General features: G+C 37.0%; 1 protein-coding gene across 3 annotated transcripts in view; it reads left to right on the top strand.

Annotated features, from left to right (window-relative positions):
* The window catches only part of CHN1 (chimerin 1), a 185,422-nt gene that overhangs the window by 144,941 nt on the left and 18,934 nt on the right, over nt 1-21,547 (top strand). For all 3 annotated transcript variants that reach the window (XM_076005661.1, XM_076005660.1, XM_020288372.2), the window contains one exon: nt 16,593-16,677. In XM_076005661.1, coding sequence (XP_075861776.1) covers nt 16,593-16,677 — 85 coding nt within the window. The remainder of the gene's footprint in view (nt 1-16,592; nt 16,678-21,547) is intronic.

Below are 21,547 nucleotides of genomic sequence, written 5' to 3'. Positions count from 1 at the left end.
ACGTGTTTTTACTTTAATGGCCTTTTTGTAGTCTCTCTCATATATTCATTCTTCCTTTCCAGATTTTCCTAAGGATTGGGTGTTAGTTCTATTTTGCTTATTTTGTAAGTTAATGGGGGAAATACATATGTACTATTTCATATGTCTATTTTTCAAACCTTGTTTGGCAAATTATACTGTCATACTTCATCTTTTTTGTGACTACGTCAACATTCCCTAGAAGACCAGAGTGTTATTAGGAGTGAGGCTTACCATGACTTTAGTAAGATGGTCAAAGCATGTGCCTAAAGAACACATGCATTCCATAACACCTGACCTGCTGTTGTCTGTATTGTCAAGTTTCCTACATCTCAGTAAATCTATTACCATTGCTAGTCGGCATTCATCATTTGTTATGTAAGAGTATATGACAAAAATATCATCACCTTCATCAAAGAGCACAAAGGGCAGAGAAGAAAAAGACATGCATGTACACCAAAGGAAATAGAATATGAAAATATGTGAATACATGCAAAATCAAGTTTTTCTTTTTTAAAGATTTTACCACAGAAGAACTGCTGGTAGCTGGAAAACAACCATTATAAATTATTTTTCTGATAAACTCTATACCAATATATTTTTTTCAGGTTTCGAATTCCTCTTCTTAAATTATCTGAAGACTCTCTTGGTTGCAAAATAGGAAAGCTGTAAAAGAAAAGAAAGGCTAATAGCCCAGCAGTGCTATGCTTCTAAAGAACAATATCAACTGCGTATTTTCTATATTTTTAGTTCTTTGGGGAGCAAAACTAGGACTGGTGTGTTTTATAAGGTATTGTGCAGACATAAAAATAATTCTTGAGGCCAGGAGTTTGACACCAGCCTGGGTAATATAGTGTGACCCCTTCTCTACAAAAAATTAAAAAATTAGCCAGGTGTGGTATTGCCTGCCTGTAGTCACAGCTGCTCTGGCGGCTGAGATGGGGAGAATCGCTTGAGCCCATGGGTTCAAAGCTGCAGTAAGCTATGATCACACCACTGCACTCAGCCTGGGCAACAGAATGAAACCCCATCTCAAAACAAACAAAAAAAAGAATTTATCTATTTTTAGGTCATGGGAGTCAGAGGCTTCTTGTCATATTAGGTGATATCGTCCAGTCTGTTGTATTAGAGATGACACTTTGGCTGTCCATGTGAATGGATTTGCCCAAATCAGGCCTAAAATGTCATATTCACTCTTTCTCTTTTTTAGAACTATCTTTCTTTGGAATTCCACCTCTTACACAGGGCACAGCCCTGATTTCTACTTGTGGTTCTACCTGATGCACATACCCTTATTCATATAAAGACAAGAGGCATGCTAGTTTACTTTGATGGTTGCTGTGACAGCTTATTAGTCCACAGTTGTATTGCTTCAGTGTTTTTTTTTTTAACTACATTTGGAAACTGAACATATTTACCATTTGATGGAACAGTTGGGAGGCTTTTCATTGCAAGTGTCAGAAAGCCTACCCCACACTGGTTGAGGCAAAAAGGGAATTGTGTCACATAGTAGGAAAAGTCCAGCATTCATTAAAGATATTGTTTGACCCAGGGGCTAAACATGCCACCAGAACCCTGTCTCCCAACTCTGTCTTCATTTTTAGGATTTCTCTGGTGAGAAGATGGCTGTCCAAGGCTCCAGCTCTGTATCTCCCTAGATTCTAATCAGCTGCAAAGAGACTGGACAAAGGTTCTAGATCTGGCATCATCTACCGGCTATATGCCCATCTCTGCACCAGTAGCTCTGGTCAGGAGAATGGAATGTGCTGATTGGCTTAGATCCAGGTCATGTACTCTCCCCTGGAGCTGAAAATGAGGGGCCGGCTCCATACAATTCACATGGATTGAGGGCTATTATCCAAAGACAAGAAATTTATTCTATGTGGCTAAAAAACAAGGAATGCCTTCTGCAACATGAAATGACAAATGAAATAGCCAATTGCAAGATCCCAGTATACAATCTACTGAATACAACAGTGTTAATGGAACACTTTGCTGGATGAGATGTGCTTATAGGACATGGATGGCAGAAGAATCCTGAAACAGTTCAATCTGTATAAAGGATGTTGAGAATTACTGATTAAGTTAATGCTATTTTACATGTGTAGAAACTGAAGACTAGTGAGGTCCCTGGTTCAAGCTCACATGAAGGATCTAATCAGTAGAACCAAGAATATAAACTGAATTCTACTTTGAGTCATGATAGAACTAGATTTATCTTCCCATCTCAAACAACTAGCAAACTAGAAAAAGTATATAAAACAGTCAAACATTGATCAATAGGTAGTACAGGACTATGATGACTGAAAGAAGGAACACAAACAAAATGATTCTTAAACAAGTTAAGATGGCTCTAGCTTACTCCCTAGAGGCAATTTCCAGTCCACAGCACATAGAGGGAGAATCCCAGGAAAGTCTAATTGTCTACCTAAGTTGAGGACAAAGAGATTAGAGTTTGGGGAGGCAAAACAGCTCAAATGTGTGAGACAGAATACCTGAGAGGACAGAGCTGCACCCAGAAAACACTCTGGAGATCTACAGAGGAGTCTTCTTGAATCTTTTGCAGAGGATTTATCTGCACATGCATGAGAGGAAACTATGGGGAAATCGCCAGAAAGGAACGGGCTGAAAAATAGCTGAAAATCGTTCTGCCTACCAGTAGTAGAAAGACCCCATAACACATGGAGCATAGGCTAAGAGTCCTCAAGAGGGTATCATCTTAGTAGTGTGACCAAAATTAACAGTAGACTAAATGCTGCAGTGAGGAAAGAAATGAAAGCTATTTAAAAGAATCCAAATAGAGTCCAGACGTCGTGGCTTATGCCTATAATCCCATAACTTTGGGAGTCCGAGGCAGGGGGATTGCTTGAGCCCAAGAGTTTGAGGTTACGGTTGCTGTGATGACTCCACTGCATTCCAGCTGGAGCAACAGAGCAAGACCCTGCCCTAAATAAATAAGTCTAAATTGAATCTCTAGAGATGAAAAATATATCTGAAATGAAAAATACACTGCGTTGTATTAACAGCGTATCAGATACCACAGAAGAAAAGATTAGCAAACCAGAAGATACACCAACAGAAAATATTTAAAGTGAAGGACAGAGAAAGAAAAGATGAGCACAGCATCAGTGACCAATGGGACAACATCCAGCAGCCTAAGTGTAATTCAAGTCACAGAAGGAACAGTGCAGGGAGATCAGGAGACAGAACAGTTATTTCAAGCTGTAATGACCAAAAGTTTTATAAATTTGATGAAAACTCACAAATTTTAAAAGGTCAGTGAACACTAAACAGGAAAAAAAAAATACAGAGAAAACAACATCAAGGCACATCATAATCAAACTGCTGAAAACTAGTGTTAAAGAGAAAATTGTAAAAGCATCCAGAGAGAGAGAAAATCAGTTTAGGGATAAGAACAGTTTTCATCCTACAGTGGTACAGATGGTTCCCGACTTACAATGGTTTGGCTTACAATTTTTGACTTTGTGAGGGTATGAAAGCGATATGTATTCAGTGCACTTCTCAATTAGGATTGGGCTACATCCAGATAAACCCATTGCAAATTCAAAGTATCCTAAGTAGAAAACGCTTTTCAACTGTGATATTTTCGGCTTACACTGCGTTTATTGGGATGTAACCTTGTCATAATTCGAGGAGCACACACCTGTGCTGTGCTTGAGCCTGAGAGGGGAGGTTGTTCAGCCCTCACATGATGTATGGAAGATGTCTCTAAGATCTATTAATAGAAATTAAGCATATGTTCTGTTTCTCTTAAATTTTATTTTCACATTTCAGCTTCATAATGTGTTTATAGTTTTATGGTTTTATAGGACCTTAAATGTGCACGCTTACACCAGGAATATAGTGTACATTGTTTTAAAAAAAAGAAATAATGTTTATGCTACTATTTTCCTTATTAATATCTTTAAATATTATTTCAGTGCAGGACAAATAGGTCAACTTAGAAGAAACAAATTATTTTCCTTTTTTACTGTTACTTGTACATATCTTACAAATTTTTTTTTAAATAGTAGCTGGTAGGAATTACATATTACATAAAGATGAATGGAAAATGGCAGCAAAATTCTCATCAGAAGCTATACAAAACAATGGAATGGCACAAAGTCCTGAACAAAAAGAAATACATCAGCCTAGAACTCTATTTCCAGCAAATACGTCTTTTAGAATGAAGACAAAATAAAGATTTGTTTTTTAAATGAGCAAAAGCTGAGTGAATTCATCACCAGGAGAGCTGTACTACAAGCGTATTAAAGGAAGTTTTTCGGTAGAAGGAAAATGATACCAGGTGAAAATTTAGACTTACACAAAAGAATAAGGAACACCAGAAATAGTAAATGTGTGGGTAAAAGATGTTTTTCCTCACTTCAGTGTATTTAAAAGATAATTGACTGTTTAAAGCAAAAATGTTGTATTATGAAGTCCATACAAGCAAATTTTATGACAACTATAGAGTGCAGGATAGGGGGAGTAGAAGTATACTATCATAGGATTCTTATGCTATATGTGAAGTGGTAATATTATTTGAAGGTAGACTTAAAGATGTATATTGTAGACCTTAGAGCAAAATCTAAAAGATAAAATATGTATAGTTAACAAGCTAATAGTAGAGACAAAATGGAATCATAAAAAATAGGCACTTAATCCAGAGTATGCCAGAAAAGACAAAAAAGGAATAAAGGGCAAATGGAATACATAGCTAGATGGCAGATTTAAGCCTAATCATATTGATAGCTACATTAAATGGAAATGGCCCAAACATTTCATTAAAAGGCAGAGATTGTCATATTAAAGAGCATGATCCAATGATATGCTATCCTCAAGAAACCCACCTTAAATATAAAGGGGAGAGAGAGCGAGAAAAAGATATACCATGCAGACAATAAATCAAATAAAATTAGAGTATATTTATATTAAACATAGTAGTTTTCAGAACAAAGAATACTTATTGGGAATGAAGAGGCTAAAATTCATCAAGAGGACATAACAATTTAAAATTTATATACACCTAATAACAGGTTCAAAATCTATAAAGCAACAACTGAACTGAAAGTGAAATAGACAAATTTACAATTATAGTTGGAGGTTTCAATGAAATAGACAAATTTACAATTATGGTTGGAGGTTTCAACCCTTTTTTCTCAGTGATAGAATAAATAGAAAGGATAAAGATTTGAATAGTATCAACCAGTTTGACCTGATACTTATAGAGTACACCACTCAACAATAGCAGAATATACATACTTTTCAAGTGAACATGGAAGATTCACCAAAATAGACAATATTTGGGGCCATAAAACAAGTTTAACCACACACTACATAACAAACAAGTTTAGCTATACACTACATTTCAGTCAACAAGAGATCACATTTATGATGGTGCTCCCATAGTATTACAATACTATACTTTTACTGTGCCTTTTGTATGTTTAGATACACAAATACCACTATGTTATAACTGCATACAGTATTCAGTACAGTAACATACTGTACAGGTTTGTAGCCCAGGAGCAATAGGCCATATCACATAGCCTAGGTGTGTAGTAAGCTATACCCTCTAGATTTGTATACGCATACTCTAATGTTCACCTAAGGATGCATTGTCCCTGTTGAATTGTGGATGACTATCAATAAATGTGAAAGGACTGACATCATACAGAGTATATCTTCTTACCACAACAGAATTAAATTTGAAATCAGTAACATATCTGGAAAATTTCTCACATACTTAGAAATTAACCAACATACTGCTAAATAACTCATGAATTAAGAAATCACAAGATATATTAGGAAATATTTTGAACTGGCTGAAAAGAAAAATATATCAAAATTCATGAAATGTGGCTAACGTAGTGTTTATAGGGAAATTTATACCATTAAATACTTGTATTTAAGAAGAAAGGTGGGACAGTCTTAAATTAATGATCTAAGCTTCTACCTTAAGAAACCAGCAAAAGAAGATCCAGTTAGATCAAGTACTAGAAGGAAAGCAATATTAAAAATAAGAGCAGCAATCAGTGAAATAGGAGAAATAGAGAATATCAGGATCTCTTTAACTAGAGCTTTAAAGGAGATCTTAACCAGATAATTTAATAACTTCCTGTGCATTTTAGTTAAACCTTTTTGCTGGCATACTATAGGACTACTTCCACTTATATTATAATGTATGTTAATAGTACTCCTTTAAATGACACTTTGACAATCAAGCCAAAGAGAAGTTGAAACCTGGTTGTATGCAAATGTTATATCAGTGCAGAGATGGCTTTGAGGAATTGTGGATCACAAGATCATGTGGATTGGTCTGAGGTTTTTAGTTTCTCACCGTCAGTTTACCTATATATAATGTGAGTTTAGAAATTTTCTGTCACTCAGCTATGGCTTGTGCTTTTTATTGCACAGCCAATTTGATTCATTTATTTATAATAATTAAGTATATTACACTTACACAATATAACTTTCAGAGATAGATATTTTGAAATATTAATTCACTGGTTTGGTTTTTGTTTTGGGGGGGTTGTTTTGTTTTTACTACTGATATCTGAATACAAACTTATTCTTCTAAGTGATGAAGCTAACTTAAAAATACAAATGTTTTAGGTTATGGCATTTGACATTTTTTAAACCTTGAACATGATTCAATTTAGAGGGAAAGCTATCAGCAGAAAAGAAATTTAAAAGAAAGTTACTTCTGTTAAATTAAGTTTAGCCCAAAGCTGCCTCCTTACGTATTTTAAGTTCAGCCTAAAGGTTTCTTTATACATAGTGAACTGTAACCTAACTGGATGCATAAACGTGCTATAACTACTCTTGTGCCAATTGCCAAGTTTTGGCCAATCAAAGGTGACCGACTGTTCAAACTGTTCAAGTAAAGCAAATACTGAGCTGTAACCAATCCTGTTGTTTCTGTACCTCACTTCTGTTTTCTGCGCGTCATTTTCCTTTTTCTATTCATAAATCTTCAACCACGTGGCAGCACTGGAGTCTCTCTGAACCTATTCTGGTTCCAGGGCTGCCCAATTCATCAATCATTCTTTCCTCAATTAAACTCTGTTAAATTTAATTTGTCTAAGGTTTTTCATTTATCACTTCTGAAATTTAAAAAAAAAAAAGCTGATACTTTGCCCATATTTTGAAATGAAAAATGTTTTTGAGTTAGTGATTATATTTGTTGTTGTGTTATTTATTATTCAATCTATACCTGATAGCATGATCAACAATAAAAGGATTGCTTTGAGAACTTTGATATTTCTACTTCCTGCTTCCTGGGTTTCAGGTTGATGGTTCTGTGTAAGAGGCCACTCCTTCAGCTTAAAACAGAATGTTGACACCAGAAATTGTGTTTGTGTTCTAGCATTACTATGGTTGTGTATGATTCCAGGCAAGTTCTATGCAATTTGTGCATTAACTAGGATGTGATTTTAGAGATATTTACCACCCCCCCACAGGCATAGTGATTGGGCAGGAAGGGGTAGAGATAATGAAGAAAGCCACAAAGAAATTTAAACTCTTATTAATAAGGCTCTATAATAAATTATGGTGACTGTATTTTTATGAGTAGAACTGATAATTCATTATATTTTCTGCACGTTTAAAGTATTATTTTGTACACCAGTTAATAAAAACCATTTTTACAATGTTCTTCATATGTGAACAGAGCTAAATTATTATATTGCCCTAGTACAGGGATCTCTTCTGGGAGCTGCTGCATGACTCCCAGGATTCATTGTCTCATAGGCCTGAGCTTTCAGGATGCATGGCTTTCCCATGAGGATAGGCGTGGGGTCAATCTCATCCAAACCACTGGAAGGAGAATGAGAGAAAGGTGAGTTCCCCTTGGAAAAATAGTTGGCAGACAAAAAGGAGGAATGCATATGGTGAGCCAATCAACTGTACCATAGTGGGGAACCTTTTCATGTTGGAAAGCTGCAGTAATTTAGCTGTAATCAAATAAGGCTGCATTCAAGAAACTGCAATTAGATATACCTAAAAATGTACATTATTTTGTAAAAATCTTACTACATATTTTTCAAAAATGAAAGCTATTGCTTAATTTTAAAGCTAACTGGCCTTGTTATATCTGCTTTTTGTTGGAAAGCGTTTGAATATTTGGTTGCAGCATATGGAAGTCCACCGTTTCAGTTGATCCTCTAGATGGGTATCAGTCATTTCTGACCTTAATGGCATCTTGATTTGGGTTACATAGGAGAATGTAGATTCGCAGCAATAAGTAGTTGAAAAGTACTTCTTGAAACAAGATTTCTATAGGAATGCAGCATTTCTGTGTGATATCAAGTAAAATCAAAATGACTTGAATATTTCTTTGCAAGATAAAATTAAGTCTCTATATGGTATGTGTCCAAAAATTCAAGCTTTCTTCAAAACACTTCTTCAAAAGCAAGAAAGCAGTTTTGGGGGCATGTTGCCGAAAGCATTGGTATTCTACTGCATTTTTCCATATTTCAATTGGATCTTTCTTAGCATCAAACAATGATTTTAAAATGTCATCTACTGAGAGCTCAGTCAATTCCATCTGTAGTTCTTCAGGTGCCGTGGTGATACTAACTAGGTGAGGCTGAAATGCTAATTTGAGTGTGCTGTCATGATTCTCACAGTGAACTTTTCATTGTATTCTCCAGTTAGCAGACACATAATCTCCAAATGATTTGCATATATCATTCTGCTCATAAATGACCTTTGCTAACTGGGGAAAATGAAGTATTTTTGAAAAAAGATAACTTTTTTTGAAGTGCATGAATTTTTTAACCATGTATCATAAATAGACTTAGTTTTACCTTGCAAATATTCAAGTCATTTTCATTTGACATGATATCACACAGAAGTGCTGCATTCCTATAGAAATCTTCTTTCCATAACTCATATTGCTGATTCTGTTCCTCATAAAATTTAACTATCTGTTCTTGCAGAGATAAAATTTTGGGTAACATCTGTCCTGCGATAGCCAATGCACCTCAGAATGATATGGCAAATCCACACTGAATATCTCATCTTTCAACTTTAGCATGTGACAAAATTGTCAGTGCCGTGTTGCATTTGCTCGAATATAGTTAACAATACTTATAACTTGTTGCATAGTTTCACTTAAAATAGTAGCTTTATCACAGATTTTGCTGATGCAAGATACCATGTAAAAAAAATGAGAGCATCTGGATCTGTTAAAACTTTTTTTTATCTGTGCAATAAGCTCTTCATATTTTCCTGTCACGGAAGGTGCACCATCTGTACATATACTCCCTAAATCTACCAAATTCAGTCCAACTTCATGACATTTATCTTGAAAGTTGTTGAAGATATTTATTCCCCATGTTCTGTTTGAAAGAGTGCCCAAAGCAAGTAACTCTTCATAGCAAAGAAAATCTTGTTATGGCCCAAGAGTAGTATAAAACCTGTGCTGAGTCAGTAGTATCAATTGATTCACCCAAAACAATTAGTATATATTTTCCTTTTGAAGTATTGCATGAAGTTGTTCTGATAAGTTGAAGGCTAATTTATGCTGCCCATCAGTTATGGTTCTCCTTGAAAGAGGCAGTTGTTTGTACTTTGAGCCATTATTGGGGTCTAAGCATCCTACAACTTTGACAATGCATTCTTTCACAATTTCTACATCACTGAATGGCTTCCCTTTTTTCCCCAAGTAGATAAGCTACTTTGTAAGTTGCTTCAGTGGCATTATTTCCAGGTTTTATTGCTGCTTGAAAGAATTGTCTTTGCTTTTGCTTTCCATCTTTTAATTTTGGCAATACAATCTTTTGTACCTCGCTCTCTAATTTAAAATATTTGTGGTCCTTATCAGTGTTATAATGCTGATGAACATTGAATGTCTTTAATATTGACTGATATTGCAATATCAAAAGCAAGCAAATCATATCTTTATCAGAAACAGGATAATATTGCAATTCACAGTCTGTTTCCTTCCTTCAGCATCCTCTTGGTCTTCTTCAACATGATGAACTGTTAAGCAGACAGAATATAAAAATACTGTTGAGCTGTACAACTATTCACAAATTCCACTTCAAACAGAAACACAGTGCAGCACTGTCAAAAGCTGATAACAGACTAGTGTACTCAACCCCCATAAACTCCCGCCAACTGGCCTCCTGCAGTAGTGGTGCCAGTCAGTCAGGGGAAATTAGACGTAAATCACGAACATAGCAGCCGTCAGCTTAGCCCTTATGGCTTACTAACGTTCACATTGTGCCAGTCAATCTGGGAGAATTATTTCATTGAAACTTATTTTATTCTTTGGCGTTTTAAATACATTCATTTTATAAATAAAAATATATAAAATGAACAAAAATGTAATAAAAGAATTTGTTTTGTAAAATTTGGATTCAGTCAAAAGGCTGCACTTAAGGACCTAGAAGACCACATGTGGCCCTCAGGCCACCAGTTCTCCACTCCTGCCCTAGTAATTGTCCAACTAGTAAAGTAAAACTAGTATGGTTATAGTCTGACCATATTATGTCAGCTTTTTCCTGCAGTTATTGTTCATATTTAAAGGGGCATCATTTATTTGTGGTATGGCCAGTGTATGTCTAGTATGCTTTTATGGTATTTTCCTCAATTTTGAAGTTTTTTTCTCACTCTTGAAATGAGGTCACCAATTTTCTGTCATTTGTCTTTCTGTTCAAAGTGATGTTTCTGAGTGTGCTAGCTACTTGTGTGGTTAAGTGTGTGCCTCACAGAGGCCCTACAGATTCTCCCCATGTGGTCATCTGTGCAGCAGCTAGTTGCACAGGCTGTCAGCCCCTGGGCCCCTTCCCCAGCTGCACGGTGCCTCGCTCCCTTCTCTGTGTGCGCTGGCCAGGGGGCCGTGCCCCTCTCCTTTTCCGGCACCTATCAGCTCCAGCCATTGCTCAAAGCTGTGTTTCAGCAAGTGCCTGGTGCGTGTCTTCTGCCTTTCTGCCATGGTCACCACAGTACATACATATTCCATTAGGACAAGATGACTAGGAATGGCCAGCATGCTGTCAGTGCTGGTGGCTTGCCTGTCCCCCAACTCACTATTGGTGATAGCTTCTTCCTCAAGAGTTCTAAAGTAGCTGGTAGTTTTGACTAGACTTAACAGCAGCAAGGCTGGCAGCTATTGCCTTGATACCATACTCTTGTTTTAAGTACCCCTCCCCAACCTTTTTTTAGCAGGGAACCCATGCACAATTTTATCTATTTACTGGTAATGATCAGTGTTATATGTTATTTTCATGGCTTAATAGTATAAATCAAAGTACTTTAACTGAAGTACTAGAATAGAGGCTAAAATTCTAAATTTCATTATCATAAAAATCAAAAAGGTTAAGACCATCTTGGTGAGACAAACATTGGCCACTCAAAGGAGCACATTCTAGTTGCCCCAAAGAAAAGAAAAAAAGGAAAAAAAGCATTTCCTGCCCAGCTGCTTGCCTGCCTACCCTCCTTTCATTTTGATTTTGATTTTGATCATCTGTGCTCTCCCCTCATCGCCCAGTACCTGCTAGAGAACTGACTCATCAGAGCTTCCCAAATGAAAAGCTGCAGCTGAAATATCATTTCTACCTTCCCAAGCAAAATTTCATTTCCCCTCATGTTCTTATCACCTCCAAAATGGTATACATTTGCAGTAGGCTCTGCAGGCATGCTCCTTGGCTGTCTGCATTCATGCTTATTTCTAAAGGTAGCATTTTGGCTTGGAAGGGATAAGAAGATAATGGTGCATTTTTATCTTCCCATAGCATGGATTTCTTTTCCACTGTTTCTATTACTGACATTCAAGCTGGAGATGTGAATGCTATAAGCATCATGAGAAGCAAACATATTTGTTTCCTTATGTTAGCCAGGCTTCTAGTCCGTATAACAGCAGACCCGACTGAGAATGGCTTCAGTTTTTACCTAGGTTCAGTGTCCAGGAGACACAGGGTGGTTGGCCTGTGCCACATGGGCCCTTCATTAGCCCACCATCCCCCACCCTATCTGTCCCTTTTCAGCCTGGGTCTGACCAGTGCCTTCATTGATAAGACTATTTGGGGTCCATTAATTGATCCAGTCTTTCATCTTTAACAGAGTGATTAACATGAAAGGAGTTGCTCATACGATAAAAGCAATCCCAAATGCCATGGTAATAAAGTTGTCTTTTTTCCAGTTACAAAAGAAAAGAGGACTTTAAGACTAGTTGGTGGGTGGGTATATACATACATAATGAGTGAGATATGCACCATCTGGGGGATGGTCATGCTGTAAACTCAGACTTATGGGAGGAGGGGGGAAAGGGCATTTATTGAAACCTTAAAATATGTACCCCCATAATATGCCAAAATAAAAAAAAATGAAAAAAAAAAAGACTATTTGGTTATGTCCTTTGTTCATTAATTCATGCCATGCATTCTGTCACTTTCATTTGTCAAGATGGACCAAAAGTTTTGGAGGTAGCCTAGAAACAAAAAATCTGTGGCCTACTTAGTAAGGTTGCTCTTCTTGGGACCATTCCTGACTTCACAAATAATGTTATATGCTAAAGTTGATTGCTCTTTAGAATTCTGTCCTACCAAAACACTATCCCTAAAGGCATCAATTGCAGATCTCTAAGGGGATGTCTACTATATACAGGGTATTCCAGGTATTACTAGATCTGTTGTGATCTAGGGCTGCAGTCACCAACCCCTGGGCCATGGACCAGTACTGGCCCATGACCTGTTAGGAACTGGGCTGCACAGCAGGAGGCAAGCAGCAGGCAAGCTGAGCAAAGCTTCATCTGTATTTACAGCCGCTCCCCATCACTCACATCCCAGCATAAGCTCCGCCTCCTGTCAGATCAGTGGTGGCATTAGATTCTCACAGGAGTGCAAACCCCGATGTAAACTGTGCACAAGAGGGACCTAGGTTGCACACTCCTTTTGAGAATCTGATGCCTGATGATCTGGAGCGGAGCTAAGGCAGGGATGCTAGCACTGGGGAGTGGCTGCAGATACAAATTATCATTAAATGTAGTGCCCTTGAATCATTGCAAAACCACCCTCCCCACCCCACCCCATCCATGGAAAATTGTCTTCCGAGAAATCGAGCCCTGGTACCAAAAAGGTCGGGGTCTGCCGATCTAGGGCTTCGTTGCCAGTACTCCCCTACACTCCTTGTGAACCACTCCAGGCCTCCTTTCCTCTATATCCCACCTAGTTATTTCTTAGCATCCTCCTAAGCAGAAGGACTTTTCAAGTTACAACTTTTGACCTTTTAATTATATTTTAGATGTCCATTACATTCTGATTTAATCATTTTTAAAACAGGTAATTAAAATACAACCATATCTAGGAAACAAAATCATCTGCAGATGTCAGTGCCTGTGAAATTTTGTCTGCAGGAAGCAGCACCTGTTTCCATCTTGCTAGATGAAGCAGTACAACTGAAGAGCTATTCTAAGTTGCATAATTTATACAACTGTTTTTTTTTTAAGATATCTTTTTCTGTGTTGGTAAAGTATATGATGTTAACATCACTGATAATGTAAAACTGCATGTAAAATGAGACTTTTTGATAAAGCTCAAGTGTCTGTCTTCCTCCAGCCTTGCGCCCTTTACTGTGTCACTCTCCTTAACAATCTGCAGTGGCCCTGCATTGCTCACTGGGCAGAGTATAATTTTGTAGGCATGGAAAAAGGCCCTGTCTGCCTCTCTTGTCTCCTGCCAGGCCACCTCTTCCCACCCCCAACCCTGGCTGAACTACCCTGCAATTCTCTAAACACCACATTGTTTCTCTCGGGCCTTGTGCCTTTGATTTTCTTGGAACAGCTTTTCCTAATGCACTCTGCTCCCCATGCACACCCACCATGCCCAGCAAGCCAGATCCTCTCACCAGGCTGCCTCGTGGGCTGTGTCTTCAGCCCAGCTTTACAAACACTTTGATTAGAGCATTTCCACACTGTTTAATAGGACAAACCCACCATGAAATCCCTGGGATCCGTATCCTTTTTATCTTTGTGTACATCACCATTTAATAAGTGCTTATGAATGAATAAAAATGATTAACTAATAAATAAAATCAGCATTTGTTTTTGATGACATCTAGAGGAATAAAAAAGACCAAAAGGCTACAATAATCAACTTTTTACAAATACAGTTCAATGTTATGGAGTCAGAGGTCACAGAACAAAGAAAACTTAAGAAATATGGGTTTTAGATATAAAGATTCAAAAGGGAGTCCAGTTAAACCCTGTTATACAAATAGAAGTTTAGTAAACCATTATATTTCTAGAACAGTTTCATGGAGAGCTATATAAGCTACCTTCTCAATGATTTTTAAAAAAAAGAAAAAGAAAAACCAGCCCCAAATGGTTTGGGATGTTTTTATAAAAAAAGCTGTCCAAGAATGAAATATATAAATAACAATTTCCTAAAGATTGCTTTCTGAGATACATGTGTGATCCTTTAATTGGAGAACATCAGGCCTGCTTGGACAATTATAACCCTTCTCTTTGGCATACGTAACATGAAGAAATGCCCCCGGCATATTGAAAGACCACATTCACTACTGCTTTCAGGAAGGCAAGGGATGGATTGGTTCTGTTATAACATCCCAGTACTCAGTGCTGTTTGCCAAAAGCCTTCTTGTTTAATAACAAACAAAACACCATCTACTCTGTTTTTGTTCTCCCAGTGTAATTTTCAGACACTTTATCATGAGATAACTGACAGGTACAAAATTTCTGAACTTCCTTCATACTTTCATTCCATTTTTATTCACTTTACCAAGTAAGTAGTTCTGATTATCCTGAAATCTGGCAACCTATAAGCTAGTTTGTGTCCTAGAGCCTTTCTCTAAAAGTAACTTCACAATTGCTATTTCATGGTTATATAACTCTTTATGAATCAGTGCTGTTTCACTCATTCTCATCAGAGGAAAGCAAGATTGCATACTTTACCCGGTTTTATTCACTCTGAGAAGCACAGGAACATCACAGAGTATCTGAATGTTGATCTTGGGCTCTGCTTCAGCAACTTCAGGAAATGCTTTCAATTTACAGGCTCTGAACATCTTTAATAACCCACAAGCAGCTATGTCTGCATTCTTGACCCTTTCCCATAAAAGACATAGCAGGGATTATGGCCTGCTTTTCAAAATCAACATAAAATTTTGTACTCAGGCTCACTTGGCAACAACCAAGCATCACAAGCACATACCTACTTTGAATGAACCCTGGGTTATCCACTGCAGCTTTATATGGGTATTTTAGCCAATGTAGTATTTTGAATTCTGATATACTATATTTCACTGGTTCTAATATGTACATTTTGTATTTTAATGTCTGAAATTTGGACTTACAATCAATGGCTTATTGTAATAGGCATAATTTTTCTAAATGGAACATATATAATGGTATGTCTTACATTTGTGCATAAGTTTGAAGTTTTATATATATATCCTAAAAATCATTTACTTGATTTCTAGTCAATGCATTAATATAGCAGTTCTCAAAATGACAATCTTAGCTGTGAATGTCATTATTTGCAGTTGCTGTTTTGGAACATATTTGTGTTGGAACCAAATTGTCACAATTTGTGATTTTTACTCTTGTTATATGGTTTCCAGAGGAGGAAATCATGTATAAGAAATTATTTCAAGTAAATCTGATACTGATCAGTGACTTCCTAGTACCCTCTTCTTTTTAACTCATTTCTTAAGTTCTTAAGTACATCTTCAGCCAGTAGTTGCTCAGAAATCTTAAATTATTACTAACACTAAAGATTTCTCTTTTATTTTTTAACATTGGGAGTTTGAGTTCATTGCTTCTCTGCTCTACCAATATTTTTTCATCTGAGTTAAGTTAGAATGCCTTCTCTTTCTTACCTGCAAAAGTCTACAGGTATCTTTGTATTTGAATCCTTTCTTCTTTGGAGATTCCTTTCTCAGGGAAAAAGGAAGCAAATATTGCAAAACCTTTATGAGCTGGAATGATTAGTGAATAGTTACTATATTCAAACATGGTTTCTGAATAACCATAGCTTCTATAGTTTCTAAAATATAGTCATTCTCTTTGCTAACATGGTAAGTATCAAATGTTTTGCACAGAAATTGGTCCTTTTGATGATCTGTTGTGACTAATTGATAAGCGTCATCTTTAACATCTGTGGCCTGACCCATGGTCACAGAAGGTAGATTCATCTGAAAAACTCTTTACAGGACCCAACACATACTCTGTGTTGATTCTTATCCTTTTTCATGTCGTAGCACTGTAGAAATGTCATAGTACATAGGAATGCCAGGATTTGTATAACACATAAATAAGGCTGCTTATGCCTGGGGGTACCCTTTGGAAAACTCCACTGAAGAAATTGTTTTCAAAAGTAAGTTGCAGAATATTGGTTTGATTTGTCACCATTTCTAAGACAAAGAAGAAATCAAGCTCTGAGAAAATGTTGACAGTTTGTCAGTTCCACTCAACCAAGTTTCTTATAAAGGTAGCCATATTGCTACATCTTCAGTACTAACCATGGCTTATATGTTAGTACTTTGATGTGGAACAGTCTCTTCATCCATTGTTTCCCCTCTCCTCACTTTGCCTCTGTTTTTTCCAGGTCCATACATTCAGAGGGCCACACTGGTGTGAGTACTGTGCCAACTTCATGTGGGGTCTCATTGCTCAGGGAGTGAAGTGTGCAGGTAAGCGCTCTCCCCTCATCTCTCAAGTGAGTCAGTTAGCAAGTTGTAAGGAATAAGGTACAAGGAGGCTTGCTGTCGTGCTAGTGCGGTAGGCTGGATTCTCAGGCAGAGCTTTGGAAACTGATATTTTATCTGCCCTTCACCTTCTTGCACTTGAGGGACAGCAGACTAGGGGTCTGGCATGAGCCCAGTGAAAAGAGAGAAGTCAGCTTGTTCAAAAAGTCTGATAAAAGGAGATAAAAGTAAGGCAGTTATATTTAATACTTGCCTTTGATGTTTCAGTAACTAAATTTATAAAAATGATTTTTTTAAAAAAAGCAATGTACAGGGACCTATGATTGTTGCCTTGGAAACTGAATTTTAAAGATAACTTGTTAAGCAGGATTGTCCTTACTAAAGTTTTGTGGAATCATATTGAAGCTTTAAAACTCTGTGAATTTATCTTCAAAGATTGTTACCAAATTCTGAAAAACCACTTGTTCACTAATATTTTGTATGAAATTTTGAAATCTTGAATATACCAAATCCTTTTTGTAAAATATGACCATGGTATTTAAAAACTTTAAGATTTACACATAAAGAAATAACAGGGATTTATTGAGATACTTTGTGAAACAAATAAGTCACATCATAAGAAATTCATTTGTATAGAACAACTATACTGAGTACTGACCATTCAAACTACTCTAAATTCTGGTATAGGCTTAAAAATTATCTAAATTCTAATTGTGTAGTGTTTGGTCATGAAAGATTCTTTCTGCTATTTAATTTGTATTGTAAAGCTAAAAAGTGTCTTCTTACATGTCTTGTAGCATAAAGCTTTAAACTAAAAAAGTATCCTAAGGGAAAGTATTTCAAAATGGTAACTATAGTAACTGTCAGATTTATCACTATAAACATTCTCATTTCTTTTGTGGCATGATTTTTAAATGGAGTGTTTTTTGTTGTCCATTATGTGCAGAAATTTCTGGGATCTGATTCTTATTTCTAAATTACATTTTCTTTGAATAGCAAAATACAATATGCAATACATGGGAATGTTCCAAGTCACTTTTCTTTCAGTTAGGATACCCATACCATCACTAGGTGTAATAAGGTTCCAGGCATATATCACCATTCAAGGACCTTCCTGCCACAGGAAGTGGGATAAAAATTCCACAAATGTGGACCTTGAACCCTGCAGCAGTGTTGGTCAAGGAGAGCCTCAGCTCAGAGCCCAGGCTCAGAGTAAATGAGGAAAACCTTATTGTTATGGCTGATGCTTATCCGGAGTCAGAGGGAGGAGCCATCACTAAGCCTGTGGTGGTTGTGCCTTTGAACTGGAGGGGAACAAAATGAGATGGAAAGTGTTGATAAGGTAGAGGGAGTAAGACAGTCTACACTGGGGGTTTTCAAAGGCAAATGGAATACACTTTCCAAAGCACAAATTGTCTGCTTAGAAAATGATGGTCTCAATAAGATTGGTTTGCCTTCATGAGACAGTCTTGACCAGCTGACAATGCAACAGTTTCTTAAACATGTTATGACTGTCACTAACTTAAAAGTTTTTCTTTTACCAGAATAATGATATGCATCATTTATGTTTTGAAAGAGTAAATAAAGGCCATCTTCTGTAAGAATTCTGAGTCAGCTGTTAAACAGAGAACAAGTACACACCTTTGAATAATCTTTGGCAGTATGCTACAATCTGAATTATGTTTGAAAGAAATGTTTTAGAACATTTATTATCGTAGTCTTATGGGACAAAGGAGAAAGGAGATTATTCACTCCCACCCCATGGCCACCCATATTAATAGCCTTCACCTCTTGTGGTAAGTAAAGGTCAGGAATTGAAAGAAAAGCCTGAAGGAGAGTTTTCATTTTGTGTTATATCATGTCCTTAAAAGCATTATGCTCTGTGTGACTTGAACCATACTAATGTATACTGTAAGCATAAGTCAACCCAGTTTTAAAATGTGGAGGGTTGGGATTCAAATTAGTTCTGTTTTCTATGACAACTAATTACATTTGGATCGACAATGGGAATCTTAGGTCTAAAGTGACTCTGAGGTTCATTGGGCCTTTGAGCACTTTAACTGAATTTGAATGCTAAGAATTTAAAGAGAAAGTGCACACTAGCTGTGGTGGGCTGAATAATGGCTCCTCAAAGATGTCCACTTTTTAATCTCTGGAACCTATGGATTTATTATCTTTCATGGCACAAGGAACTTTGTAGATGTGATTAAATTACAGATATTGAGAGGGGGCTCTTGGTCTGTTTTGTGCTGCTATAACAAAATACCACAGACTAGGTAACTAATAAAGAACAGAAATTCACATCTCACAGTTCTAGAGGCTAGAAAGTCTAGGATCAGAGCGCTGGCAGGTCCGTTGTCTGGTGAGGGTTCAGTCTCTACGTCTGAGATGGCACCTCAAAAGCCACGTCCTCTGGAGAGGAAGCACACTGTGTCCTCATGTAGCTGAAGGGCAAAAAGGGACCAACTCTCTCTGTCAAGCCGCTTTGTAAGAGCACCCAGTCACATTCATGAGGGAGGAGCCCTCACAGCTTAATCATCTCTTAAAGGCCCCATCTCCTCATACTGTCACATTGGCAACACCCGAACTCGGACGGAACACTTTCAAACCACAGTAGGGAGATTACCCTAGATAGTCAGAGTGGGCTCAGTGTAGTCACAATTACTGGACCCTTACAGAAGGGAGGCAGGAGATAGAGTCAGAGAAAGATGATGTAAGGACAGAAGCAGAGGGAAGAGGAATGCTGCCCTGCTGGTCCTGAAGATGGAGGAGGGGGCCATGAGCCAAGGAATGCAGGTGGCCTCAGAAAGGCCTCTGGAAAAGGCAAAGAAACAGACTTTCCCCTACAGCCTCTAGAAGGAACACAGACCTGCTAATTAGTACCTTGATTTCAACCCAGTGAAACTGATTTTGGACTTAGGACCTCCAGAACTATATAATAACTGCATGTTGTTTTAAGTGATAAGTTTGTGGTAATTTGTTACAGCAGCAGTTGTAAACTAACACAGTAGCCACTAAGCATTAAAGACACTATTTCCAAAGAAAAATGGCAGCGTACTGTCTGTCAGAAAAGAGATGTATTTATCTGTTTTTGGTCCCAAGGACAGCTTGCTTTGTTCTGGCTATTTTCAAAAATCCTCCAAAGCAGAAGAGAGCTTGTCAAGAATTTTTAAGTGTTTGCCAGATGCAGCAATTTTGTGTCCCTCCCCCACCCGCTTTTTTTCTTACACTGTGTAAAAGTATCAGGTGATATGGTGGTGTTACAGCCACCAGGCTGGCAAAGTTGCTGTAGGGGCCAGACTGCATCCAGCTAAGGCCAGGCAAGGGAACCCTTCAGGATAGAAAGCACTAGGCTTGCTGCTAAGCACACCACAGCTGACAAGAACAACAGAGGGAGTGGTAGGGACAATCACAATAATGCTAGTTACCACCTTAGAGGAGCCATTGAAAGCCAGGCAGTCCAAGGTGAGGTGACAGGCGTGAGGTTAGTCTCATCCACTAAGTCCCCTGACTCTAACCTCCTCTGAAGTGAGGAAAGTCACACTGCAAGGGAATAGCCAACTGCAGCTTGGGAGTGGTGCTCCTCTTGCTAAAATATTGATGACCCAAACAGGTGGTTTTTAAAAGTAACATTCAAAGGATGGTCATTGTTCAGTTAATATAGTATCTTCAAAGAGTTTTTTCTTTCCTTATGAAATGTAAGCTTGTAGGTTAATCATTTATTATATAATCACTGAGGTTGTCAGACATCCTTCCTTAAAGAAAAAGAGCATTATTCCACCAGCATTCCTGAATTGTTTTCATTTTAGCTTTACCAGAATATTCTAAGAAATTAAGGATAATAATTGTTTTAAATCAGACATATCAGCTTAGTCTTGGTTGCTTATTAAAGTGACTTTGTATATTCAGTTTATCATTATCACTGATGCCTCCAAAAGGAAATGGCAGCAGTTTCTTTTCTACTAATAACATATAGGCATTTATTACTTAAAGTATATAAGCACTCAACTTTTAAGTTGAAAAAAAGAAGTGGTAGCAATGTCTTTTGTTTTCATTGCTGTTTTGATTGATTGTACCTAGAAAGTTATGTTTGTCCTTGTAAGCCAGTGAGAAATTGGCAAGATTTGCTCTAAAGTTTCATGGAACCCCTTTTAATTGAAAGCAGTACTGTCATCAGTATTCTAAAGTACAAGGTATTCTTAATTTTGCTTATGAAAGAAATTCCCTCTGATACATATTAGAGTACAAATCACTCCACTTTCCCTGGGGGAAAAAAACTAAGAGATATGTTTAAAAACAAAACTTTTATTTGCAATTATTTAAAATATGAACACTCAGAGAGGAATGAATAGTTATCTTTGTTTTCAAAACGCGTTAGTATAATTATGTCATCCCTTAGTCCTATCAATAGAATGTAATTACTATCAGCTATCTGTTTCAAAAAACAGGTTTATAGGTTCTGTAGATAGAAAGTATACATGTGTTTTAGCAAAATTAAGTCTCAGAAAATCTGAGAGTAGCCTAAAGTTAGTAGTGTAATAGAAATATTTTATTAAGAAAGTACAGAATAAAATGTGACTTGAAATTTTTATTTCTCCTTTCATATGTTTATTCTGTGCTTATTAACTTGAGAAATTGGAAAGGGGAAATGTGGTTTAATAGTAACATAAAAATAACTACCAAACCAAGAGATGCAACAAATGAAATCTTTTATGGACTTTTTTTTAATATTATTTGTAGCATAGAGCTTCCCTGGGAGAAATGGAACTATGTAGGAGTTATATGACTTTAATAAATAAGTATGAAAACCAAATAAAGTCTTAATGGCAAACTGAAATATTGATATAGTGCTTGT

This window comes from Microcebus murinus, chromosome 8 (assembly GCF_040939455.1).
Source record: "Microcebus murinus isolate Inina chromosome 8, M.murinus_Inina_mat1.0, whole genome shotgun sequence".
Lineage (NCBI taxonomy): Eukaryota > Metazoa > Chordata > Mammalia > Primates > Cheirogaleidae > Microcebus > Microcebus murinus.
This window is presented reverse-complemented; position numbering and strand designations above follow the sequence as displayed.